Source organism: Silene latifolia, unplaced genomic scaffold (genome assembly GCF_048544455.1).
Source record: "Silene latifolia isolate original U9 population unplaced genomic scaffold, ASM4854445v1 scaffold_79, whole genome shotgun sequence".
Taxonomy (NCBI): Eukaryota; Viridiplantae; Streptophyta; class Magnoliopsida; order Caryophyllales; family Caryophyllaceae; genus Silene; species Silene latifolia.
This window is the reverse complement of record NW_027413701.1, coordinates 2,266,791-2,278,355: the sequence shown is the minus strand read 5'-3', so window position 1 is coordinate 2,278,355 and position 11,565 is coordinate 2,266,791. Positions and strand designations below refer to the sequence as shown.

The 11,565-nt window shown below is 38.8% G+C and overlaps 2 protein-coding genes across 2 annotated transcripts; both read left to right on the top strand.

Annotated features, from left to right (window-relative positions):
• The first annotated feature begins 793 nt into the window (after positions 1-793).
• LOC141640372 (F-box protein At4g22280-like) lies at positions 794-3,723 on the top strand. Its single transcript, XM_074449177.1, has 4 exons — positions 794-953; positions 1,672-2,650; positions 2,746-2,895; positions 3,021-3,723. Exons 2-4 carry the CDS (start codon positions 1,691-1,693, stop codon positions 3,327-3,329), a joined length of 1,419 nt encoding a protein of 472 aa, XP_074305278.1. The 5' UTR covers positions 794-953; positions 1,672-1,690; the 3' UTR covers positions 3,330-3,723.
• A 913-nt stretch (positions 3,724-4,636) lies between these two features.
• LOC141640424 (uncharacterized) lies at positions 4,637-5,407 on the top strand. Its single transcript, XM_074449228.1, has one exon. The coding sequence runs from the start codon at positions 4,637-4,639 to the stop codon at positions 5,405-5,407; it is 771 nt and encodes a 256-aa protein (XP_074305329.1).
• The last annotated feature ends 6,158 nt before the right edge of the window (positions 5,408-11,565 follow it).

The following is an 11,565-nucleotide window of genomic DNA, read 5'->3' as shown; positions in this document are numbered from 1 at the left end:
CCCGTGCCTTATCTCGTGTAATTTTATTGATTAAATTATTATGCACCACAGGTACTTGATGATGAATACTGAAGTCATTTCGCGTAATGCAACTAGGCTAGCCTTAGTAACCTGTCGCTGCAGAAAAGAACCCGTCTTTCTTTTATATAGGCTTGCTATATCCCCTGAGTAGCTTGAACTAACTATTTATAATTGTGATTTAGGTTTTACTTTCTACCTCTTGTTGTGTGCTTATTCTTTCCCATCATAATCTGTGTTACCGTGTCAAGACCTATACGAAGTATAATCTGACTCACATAATTACCAATTATAATCCGACTCACATTTTCTCATAGCCTCATTTCATGTAAATAGTACGAGTAGCGTATTTATACACGATAACTGTCTCGGTTAATGATTTTTTCCAACTATTCATGTGTTTGACTTGGTTGATCGACCATAATTTTCTTTTTCGTCTTCCTTTTCTATTTCTTCGATCTTTCTATATTACTCCTCCCGTTCCGCACAATTGTTTATCTATTTCATTTTTGGTTGCCTCTGTCAATTAGTTACCTTATTTATCTTTCTATTTTATGAGTAACTTGATGAGTAATTTGATACTTTGATGAGAAACGCTCAATGTGATTCGTTTGTCATCCAATAATAATTAGTCTACTCTTATTATTTTGTTGTCTTTATGTCAAAACCAAAGATAAGTAAATGATGGGAACGGAGGTAGAAAATGAAGTTTAGTATTAAAGGAATTAATTTTATAAAAGTCAACGACAGCAATGCATGTTATGCATGTGCCAATTAAAGGAGCATCATGGACTCATGGTAATTGGTATGTATCCTGAGTCCTGACTATTCTCCATATAATGCAATCAGTGTTTTGGTCAAACATCATAAGAATCAAGGAGGAAGAGGGATCTCAATCTCAATACTGAAGCCACCTTCTCTACGTATATATGCAGGTAACATCCATGTTCCGCCCTTCGTCTCGACTCTCGATCATTTGTTACCTTTTTAAGGGTATTTTATTCAAAGTTAAAACAAATTATTAGGACCAAAAGAGCAACATTTTTCATTTTGTTTATGTCTTTTTATTGTTGAATATTATTCAATCCTCTGGAAGTTTAATTGATCCATATCACCATATGGGTTGCTTAGCAATAGACTGTGAATTAGTTATTGACTTATTTGTTTAATTCATACTGTATCGCAAAAGTCTAAAGTTGGCGGATGGCAATGTTATTAAGATCCTGTTATTCATTTTGTGCATCATTCCTCAAATAAATATCTAAGTGATAAATTATATTTCCTCCGTCCCCGATCAATTGTTTACCTATTCCATATTTGGGTGTTTTAGTCAATTGTTTACTTTTTTATTTTAGTAATGCATTTGATGAGTAACTTGATCCTCTACCTTCAATTTGGTCCACTTGACATCCAATAATTATTCCACTTCTCTTTCCTTAATCTTTGTGCCAAAACCAAAGGTAAACAAATGACCGGGACGGGGGGAGTATCTCGTAAGAGAAAAGGGTGTGACACATGATCTCGACTTTAGTGAAAGGGATGTTTCGTGTAGAGAATGAGTAATAAACCCTCCATCTAGCGGTTCTCTAAACGTTAATGTACATTACGAGCTTGGTTATCCCTCAATTCAATCTGCATTACATTACATTACAGGTAGAGTCCTGTAGTGACCATGAGGACAACGACGAAACTTGGTAAACATGTAGAAGATCCAATAAGTGGGGATTGTTGGGATAAGATCAGCAGTTTACCTGATGAACTTCTTGGTCACATACTTTCTTTTCTGCCAACAAAGGGTGCTGTGAGCACAAGCATTTTATCAACCAGATGGCGATACCTTTTTACATTAACGTCTTGTCTTTCTTTTGATGACGCACCATGTTTTCATTATGTGGAAGAAAATGAGAGAATAGAAGCAACTCAAAGGTTTAAGGATTTTGTTAATAAAACTTTGGAGTTGCACCAAATCTCACCCATCAAGAAATTTAGCCTACTTTGTCGAGACGAGGATAATTCAGATTTGAATCGATGGCTTAGTATTGCGCTACGAAAGGATGTTCAAGAGCTGCATTACGAGCCTCCTGACAGCGTTCATTGTGTGCCTGATGGCTTCTTCTCGTGTGAAACACTTTTGAAATTGAAAATGATAGGTCACGGATACAACAAATTTGAAATTCCTCTATCGGCCTGGTTGCCAAAACTGAAGATCCTTCATCTGGATCGCATCATGTTCACTGATTTTGATTCGATGGAAAGATTGTTTTCAAGTTGTGAATTGCTTGAAGAACTGACTCTCAAAGCTTGTGACTGTGATAGTGACGGTCATGTTATTTATCATGGTGGATTACTCAGAGTTCTTACAATAGAACGTTGCTCTTATTCGTTTGGTACATTTGAGATTGACGCCCCTCATCTCGCATATTTATCTTACAGTTCAAATATTGGTGTGAAAATTGTTCCGTCTTGGAAGTCCTCCGGCTCTTTTATCAAGGCAAGGCTAATTTTCAAGTGCAGTGCATATGATGATGATGAGTCTGACACTAATGAAGATTCAGTCGAGTATGAACGTGAACTTCTAAAAGCCGCTGCCTATAAAGTCACGGAATTATGTTTTGAAATGGACTCAGTAGAGGTATATACATATACGAGTACTTCGTATGTATTATCCACATATTACTCATTTACTCGGTAGATGTGTATATTACTAATATCTTGTTCATGGTACAGGTTCTTCTTAAGCTAGATGACGATGAGCAAATGCCTGATTTCAGTAACCTGACAAGATTAGAACTTGATAACTTTCCTTATACGGCATGGGAATATGTGACAAGTTTGCTTGACAAATCTCCTCAACTTGAAACTCTCATTTTTGAAAAGGTGAACATCAATTCAAACCTATCCCAAATTCGTATGGTGTGACCGCTTTAGAAATTTGTGTAAAACAGATTGTTTCTGTTTTCCTATTCAGGTATTATTCTCACTTTATGAATATTATTTTCCAGGGCTTTCGTTGTTGCTCTTGCCCAAATCACTACTGTGAGGAGGACGATGACTGCTACTGTGACTCACTGTCACCTTCAGATATACCTTTGGATCCTTTTTCATGTCAGGCCCAAGTGATTGAAGTGCACGAGTTTTGTACACATAAGGGTTCGCTGTCACTCACAGGGCATCTTCTTAAAAACGCGAGTGTTCTGAAGAGGTTGATCCTTCATACACCTTATGATGACGACGATTTTGATTTGAAGATCAGTCAGGAACTGTTGATGCTTCCAAGGGCTTCAAAAGACTGCTGTCTTGAAATGCAGTAGAGTTTGAGTATTAATCAACTTAAATCGACTTGTTCGACTCCTCTTTTCCCTCGGGATCCTGTACTCATTCCTATAATGCAACTATGCTAGCCTTTAATAACCTGTCTTCACACCAAAGAATCCGGAAGCAGCCCCCCCCCCTCCCCCCACACACACACACACACACTTCACTCCTCGCTACCTCTCTTAAGTTGGCAAGATTCTCGTCTATTGTTTGAAAGTCAATTACTGGAATTTTCCATCCATTGTGCCAAGTTCTTTGTTTTCTTAATGCATAGATAGATGGACATGCTGTATGATTGGATATTTGGATTATGTAAGTGTGTAAGAATTACCTCAAGTAAAAGAACTGTACAAATAAATATCTTTACAACATATAATGGGCTTAATCTTTGCGCAGTATACTGTACAAATATCTTGGGTTTCAAATGAGTTTATTCTTTGATTGAATCAGTGGCGTTTCTAGGACTTCATGTATGGGTATTAGGAATATATGTTTTATATTATTCTGTAATCTTATTGTTGCTATTATTATGGTAGTCATAGCGATATCCTAGCCTAATTTGCGGGACACAAAATCTCATTGAAGACAGTACGTATCCGTCACTTTGGAGTGACGGATACCATTTCCTCTCACAAATGATCCAAATAGAGGAGAGAGGAAAGCACATGGGGTGCCCCACCTTGTCCCCCCTATCCGTTTTGTGAGTGACATTACCCGTCACTTGCTCCGACCCGTCTTCAGCAAGACTAACTATTTGCGGGATATTGTTATCGTATGATGTAACTATATAAGGTCATTCAAGCCAAAGCTAATAGATTATCATTCCCCTCATATTTCCTTAACATGGTATCATGGATCTCTCTCTTTTCATCATTTTTTTTAGAGAAAAAGGAACATACATCAGATGTATTACCTCAGGTTTTACTTGTTTTTGAGCATTTTTGTATTTTTTCTGAGTTTATTACCTCAAACTTTATTTGTTTTTGAGCATATGTGTATTTTTTCTGAGTTTATTAAAATTTATAAGTTAGATTTTAATTTTTTTTTCCGTCAAAACTCAAATTTAAGTAAGTTTGTATGTAATATTTTTGAGTTTTATTGTAATTTTTTTGTGCTTAATGTTGTAGTGAATGAACTCAAAAACTTTATAGTAAGACTCATAATTTTTAAAACAAAGCTCAAAAACTTTATTATAATGCTCAGAAAGTATAAAACTTGTGGTAGTACATCGGATGTATAATCCACTTACTGTTTTTTTTACCCTAATTAATCAGCCACCACGAAAATCTTACGCTACGCCGCCATGTCTGGCGAAGTCGACACTTCCCTTACACAAAAAATCGATCCTCTTAGCCCTTACTATCTCGGTTCATATGACGTTCCGGGTGCAAAAATTTCAAATATCGTTCTTTGTCGTGACAATTACGACGATTGGCAACGTTCCATGACTTTTTCACTAAAAGCTCGCCGCAAGTTCGGATTCATCGATGGTACTATCAAGAAACCCTCCGATGCATTCGAACTCGACAATTGGGTCGTTGTTAATTGTACCCTCGTTCAGTGGATACGAAATATGATTGATCCCACGCTGCTCGATAACATCTCCTACCCCGACTACGCGTCTGTTTTGTGGTCGGAAATTAAGGCTCAATACGCCGTTGTCGATGGTACGATGATTCATAGTCTTAAAACTCAGTTAAATAATTGCACTCAAACAAAAGGAATGGATGTCACCACATATTTCGGTAAATTAAAGATGCTCTGGGACGCTATTGCTAAACACAAGCCGCCGTTTACTTGTCGCTGTGGTAAGTGTGAGTGCAACATCAACCCTTCTGCTATTCAACGTCAGGACAATGAGCGACTGCACCAATTCTTTATGGGTCTCGATCATACACTTTGCGGTAATATCCGCTCCTCTCAATTGCAATTGGACCCCTTACCCGCACTTAGTCGTGCTTATAATCTCGTTCTTCAAGAGGAACGCTTGCGCCTTGAGACACAACCCAATGTGTCTAAGGTCGCCATCTTTGCTACCCCTCACGCGTTCCCTTCGCGACAAAGAGCGGACTGAAAGACGTGCACTGTTTTGCTCGTCCTGTGAAACCCGTGGCCATGAAATCTCGAAGTGCTTCTTTAAAACTATGCGTTTCCCAGACTGGTGGGGGGATAGACCCCAAACTCTGGCTGAATACAATCGGTATAGGGCTAGACAGGCTCGCGGCTCGAGTTCGTCACAAGGTGGAAGCTCGGGTTCCTTGGGTTCGAATATTACCGGTTCCAATGCTGAATCGGTTGTCCATGCGAATTCGGTCATAACTAATGCATCTGCTCATTCTTTGCTTGCCTCAGATCGTCTAAGCGGTATGTGTAGTTGGATAATTGATACGGGAGCCTCGAATCATGTTACTGGTACTTTATCGCTTTTGGAGAATCAGACACAAATAACGGGACGAACTGTTGGGCTTCCTAACGGCCAACAAGTCGTGTCCTCCGTAATGGGCTCGGTTTATATTAACGAGTCTCTTACTCTCGGCTGTGTTTTATTTGTTCCTAATTTAACATGCAATTTGATATCTTTTTCTCAACTTATTTTGGATGCTAATGTGTCCTTTACATTTGCTAAGACTTCCTGTCTCATTCAGGACCCTTCTTCGAGAAGGACGATTGGAGCAGGTGAGCTACAGGACGGACTGTTTTGGATTAAAGCGGAGGAGAAACCACTAGCGGTTCAAACGGTGTCGGGAAAGGAGACTTTTGATCTTTGGCATAGGCGCCTTGGGCATCCGTCACAAAAAGTGGTCAAGACTATTCCCTCTTTTAGTAGTTTAATTTCTAATAAAGATACAGTTTGTGATGCCTGTCATTTGGCTAAACAACATCGTGACAGTTTTGTTTTGAATAATAAGCGTGCATCGGATTTCTTTGAATTAATTCATTGTGACCTTTGGGGGCCATATCGTATTGCTTCCTCATGTGGTCCAAAATATTTTTGACAATATTGGATGACTACTCTCGTGCAACATGGGTCTATTTATTACTTGATAAAACTGAGGTCACCGACATGTTCATGAGTTTTATTCATATGGTTCAAACTCAATTTTCCAAGTCTCTTAAAAATGTTCGGAGTGATAATGGCACAGAATTCCATAGCATGGCTAGTTATTTTTTCCAACATGGCATTAAATTTGAAACTTCATGTGTCGGTACACCACAGCAAAATAGGCGGGTCGAACGTAAACATCGTCATGTTTTGAATGTCGCCCGGGCCCTTTGTTTCCAAGCTAATTTACCTAAAATGTTTTGGGGCGAATGTGCCTTATCTGCTGCCTATTTGATTAATAGGACACCGTCTCACTTGCTAAATAATTTGACACCGTATGAGTGCCTTTATGGTGTTGCCCCTTCATATGACAATTTGCGAATTTTCGGGTGCTTAGCTTATGCCCACAATCAAAACACCAATGGCGACAAATTTGAGAAACGGAGTCGGAAAAGTATTTTCGTTGGCTATCCGAGTAATAAGAAAGGTTGGAAGCTCTATGACCTCGATACCAAGACTTTCTATGTGTCGCGTGATGTCATTTTTCATGAAGGTATTTTTCCATTTACTGATGATGCTCCTTCGACCCACCCCGAAACCGGTTCGGCCAGTGCTCCGCCTCTCACCGATGAGCCTTTTAATGGGTCGGATGACTCCGTAGTCATTCCCGCAGATGTCACGGGTACGGGTTCAGCCACTACCGCCACTAACCCGTCTTCTGCTACTGATACAATCGACACCACAGCTGCTTCCTCCACTTCCTCAGCTGCCGAAATGGGTAGAGGGCGCCAGTTAAAATTTCCTAATTCCCGTCTGAGCGGTTATGTGCTCGACACCGTCAACAGTTCGTCCCCGTCCTCAAGCACACCTAGTTCTCCAAAGTCATCCTCAGGTCGTCAAAATGGGTACAATTCGTGCCTTTCTCGCTGTTGCAGCTATTAATAAATGGGAGCTACACCAGATGGATGTTCATAATGCCTTTTTACACGACGATTTGGCTGAAGAAGTTTATATGCGCTTGCCCCTGGTTTCAGTCGAGGTAAGGAAGGTAAGTTTTGTCGTCTCAAGAAGTCACTTTATGGCCTTCGACAAGCTCCATGATGCTGGTTTGCTAAACTCACTTCTGCTCTCAATCTTATGGTTTCACCCAGTCTTACTCCGACTATTCATTATTTTCTTACCTGCAAGGCGAAGTTCATCTATTCATTCTTATTTATGTTGACGACTTAGTCATTGCTGGTAATGATTCTTCCGCTGTTGTAAAATTTAAGGAATATTTGGGGACTTGTTTTCATATGAAGGATCAGGGAGTGTTGAAGTATTTTTTGGGGCTTGAGGTATCTCACAGCACTGAGGGTATTTATGTCTCTCAGCGCAAATATGCTCTTGACATTATCTCCGAAACGGGATTACTTGGGTCCAAACCCGCTACTACACCGATCGAGCAACACCACAAGTTAGATGAGCCTACTGGTGAGCTTCTCCAGGATGCCGAATCCTATCGCCGTCTCGTGGGTCGGTTAGTTTATCTCTCGGTCACTCGTACCGACTTATCTTATGCCGTTCACATTCTCTCGCGCTTCATGCATCGTCCTCATGCTGAGCATATAGATGGCGCATTACGCGTCGTTCGCTATCTCAAGAGCAGTCTGGGTCAAGGAATTTTGCTACGGGCCGATAGTGACTTCACCATTACCGGCTGGTGTGACTCCGATTGGGGTGCTTGCTCGCTGTCCCGATGGTCCGTTACAGGGTGGTATATTTTTTTAGGTGGCTCCCCTATTTCGTGGAAGACCCGCAAACAACACATAGTCTCTTTGTCATCCGCGGAGGCTGAATATCGTTCTATGGCAAATATTGTTAGCGAATTGAAGTGGTTGAAAGAGCTCCTTACAGCTCTCGGGGTTACATTGTCTCGGCCTATGGCCGTTTTCTCCGATAGCCAATCCGCCCTTCAACTTGCAAGTAATCCGGTCTTTCATGAGCGCACGAAACACATTGAAATTGACTGTCATTTCGTGCGCGATGCCATTACCGAGGGCCTTATCGTTACATCACATGTCTCTACTAAAGATCAACTCGCAAAAATTCTTACCAAAGCATTGGGCGCCTCACAATTTCTTACTCTTCTTCGCAAGTTGGGCACTCTTGATCTCCATTCTCCAGCTTGAGGGGGGTATTAGGAATATATGATTTATATTATTCTGTAATCTTATTGTTGCTATTATTATGGTAGTCATAGCGATATCCTAGCCTAATTTGCGGGATATTGTTATCGTATGATGTAACTATATAAGGCCATTCAAACCAAAGCTAATAGATTATCGTTCCCCTCATATTTCCTTAACAATGGGGGTTCAAGTTTATAAACAATTTTTTTTCAACGATACAATATTCATTATACCGGTAATACTAACGTGTTTATACAAATATCTATTTGATAAAAATTGTAAGATTAAATTTCTCATGAAAACTAATTTCGTAACAATAAAAATTGTATAAAGATAGACTGTCTCAGCCTTTAATTTTTATTTTTAAAAACCACAAGAAAACTTTAACTAGTACATTCTGTATATTTTCCCTTGAAAAATAGAAGCTTAGACATTAATTGAATTTAACTCACAATATTTAATGTCGGAGGCTTCAAACGAGGCTACTAAGAGGAGAGCAAAAACTTATCCACGATGAGATTCGAAGTCATAAACACTGATTCATGTAGTCATACTCTAACCACTAGTCCACTCTCAAGTTTATGCTCCTACTTGTCTTTCATAATATTTGTTCCTAAAGATCAATGAGGTTCAATTGCACCCCATGAACTCCACCAAAAACGCCCCTGGATTGAAGTATTTACAGAAAACAAAGCTCACAATAATAGTATGGAAAATTTGCCTCTTGTTATGAAATATTATTATATAGATGTCCATATCTTAGAATATTTTAGAGTATATTATTTTATGAAAACTCTACCCGTATTGTATGTGTATATATACCCCCTCCTAATGCAATAAGAATACAATTATGTCTCCCTTATTTTCTCTCTAACTTCTCTCTATAATTCTCTACTATCTTTATTTAACAACACGTTATCAGCACGAGTCTTGACCAACTGAGTGAAGAGGAATTAATAGTGTGACACTCTCACATATATACCAAGGTGCCTTACCAGGACTACCCTAGCATGAGAGACCTTCACCATCTCGGTTTCCCGAGGTTAGTATATCAAAGTTACCATTCCAAAACAACAATTATTAAAGTATAACTGATTAATGTTTACATGTTCCAAAATCCAAAACCAAAATAAAGGTTACTAATGTTCAACAACTAAAACTGAATGATAAATCTCATGACATCGGAAGCTAGACTCGAGTGATGACTCCCCATCTCGCCCCAAAGCTAATGATCATCATCACCTGTTACAATCTTCTCACCATCCCCGAATGGATCACCACAGATTTACAAAACAACAACGAGTCAGTTTACTGCATAATCAACATAAGACAATTATGAAAAGATAAACAGCTGATCATCATCCACCTCCAACTCCCAATCACAACATGTAACTGACTACACACTAAAGTATGTAGCCCTGCCAGTGGGGGAGTGCAGTCGTACCCACCTAAGCCCCGCGATAACCCTATTCATTAATGTGTACATCCCCTCCTATGGCGGGTTCCACAGAGGGCAAAAATAGGGCGTGAAGCCACTCCCGCAAGTGACTCCACTCAGCCGAGGATGCACCTCGCGAACATCACCATCAACCATCACAACTCCAACACCCAACTCTAATCCAACAACAACAGATAATCACAATATCAATCGTACAACAATCATAATACAATCTTAAATAAATTAACAGTAGACCGAGTAGGAAAACCCTACCTTAACACAAACTGCAATGAGACAATCACGCAAGCTCGAGAGGCTCCTCTACGAATTCTCCACCTAAGAACAATTACATAATTCCAATTACCATATGCAAAAACCCCTTTCCTCCAAATCACAAATTAGGGCAAAACCCCTAGAAGAGAAATCAATGGAACTTATGAAATCAAAGGCTTACCGACACAATCGACGCAAGGAAAGATGAACTAGACTCACGAACGATCCACGCACTTGAGAGATAAATTTGGAGAGGATTAGAGTTACATTGTTTGCTTAGGTTTGTTAAAATGATTAGAAACTATAAATCGCGTCTTAAATAACTCTAATTCTTTCTAAGTCAAACCGCGGAACTAATACCCGTCAGACTGGATACTCGGTCGATTATAGAGTATACTCGACCGAGTATCCTCTACTCGGCCGAGTATTCCTGGGCAGTAGACTGTCCAGAAACACACAACACACTTACTCGGCTGAGTAAGCCATATTCGGCCGAGTAACAGACTTAGAAAACAGTGGTATTACAAATAGTCTTAATTTGTTCATACTAGATCTGATAATAAGGAGGTTCATATCAAATCTAAAATTATTTTATTCCGCTAATTAAGGTACATTTCCGTTATACTCCATAATTATTTATTGAGATGTACAAAGATATGATCTAATTTACACATAAATAAAGCAAATTAAGTAAGAACAATTGTGAACACGGCATTATTGAAAAGAAAAAAATAAAGAACAACAGCCATTAAAGTCAACGAAATCAGCATAGTAAACCATGTCCGTTTGCAAGCAATCTTGTAATTTTGCAAGTATGATATTTATTTGACAGTTTTTATTTACGTATAATTATATTTATGGTGTATATATAAAATTTTTATCATTATGTATTTTATTGGACACTAAGTTTTATATATGTGGTCAAGAAGTTTTAAAAACGGACATATCATATAATTTTGGACCTGAAGCTTCATAAGATTTATTTTATAAAGATGAGCAGATATGTCCATATTATAACTTTGACCAGAAGTTCAAAGTTTAAAGGTGCGTAATAATTTAACATTGTCTCATCAATACAATATATTCTTATTGTATAACTGCAAGTGGCCAGAGAAGTCCACGTGTAAATACTATTGACCAGAAGTTCACAACTGTGTTTTTGAACCGCAAATGAGTTTAAAGCGGTCGTTTTTAAAGACAAATTTATTTGCGAATTAATTCTTGTTCACTTGATGTTGAACAGTATAATGAGATATAAAATTTGATCCATTCCTGGAAGTGAATGTGACATCTCATAAAGGCTCTGT

What these genes read in the sequence shown, in the direction of transcription:
- LOC141640372 (XM_074449177.1), top strand. Translation starts at nt 1,691, where the DNA reads ATGAGGACAACGACGAAACTTGGTAAACATGTAGAAGATCCAATAAGT. An exon ending in TTGAAATGGACTCAGTAGAG is followed by an intron (nt 2,651 to 2,745) that starts GTATATACATAT and finishes TTCATGGTACAG; the next exon opens with GTTCTTCTTAAGCTAGATGA. An exon ending in AAACTCTCATTTTTGAAAAG is followed by an intron (nt 2,896 to 3,020) that starts GTGAACATCAAT and finishes ATTATTTTCCAG; the next exon opens with GGCTTTCGTTGTTGCTCTTG.
- LOC141640424 (XM_074449228.1), top strand. Translation starts at nt 4,637, where the DNA reads ATGTCTGGCGAAGTCGACACTTCCCTTACACAAAAAATCGATCCTCTT.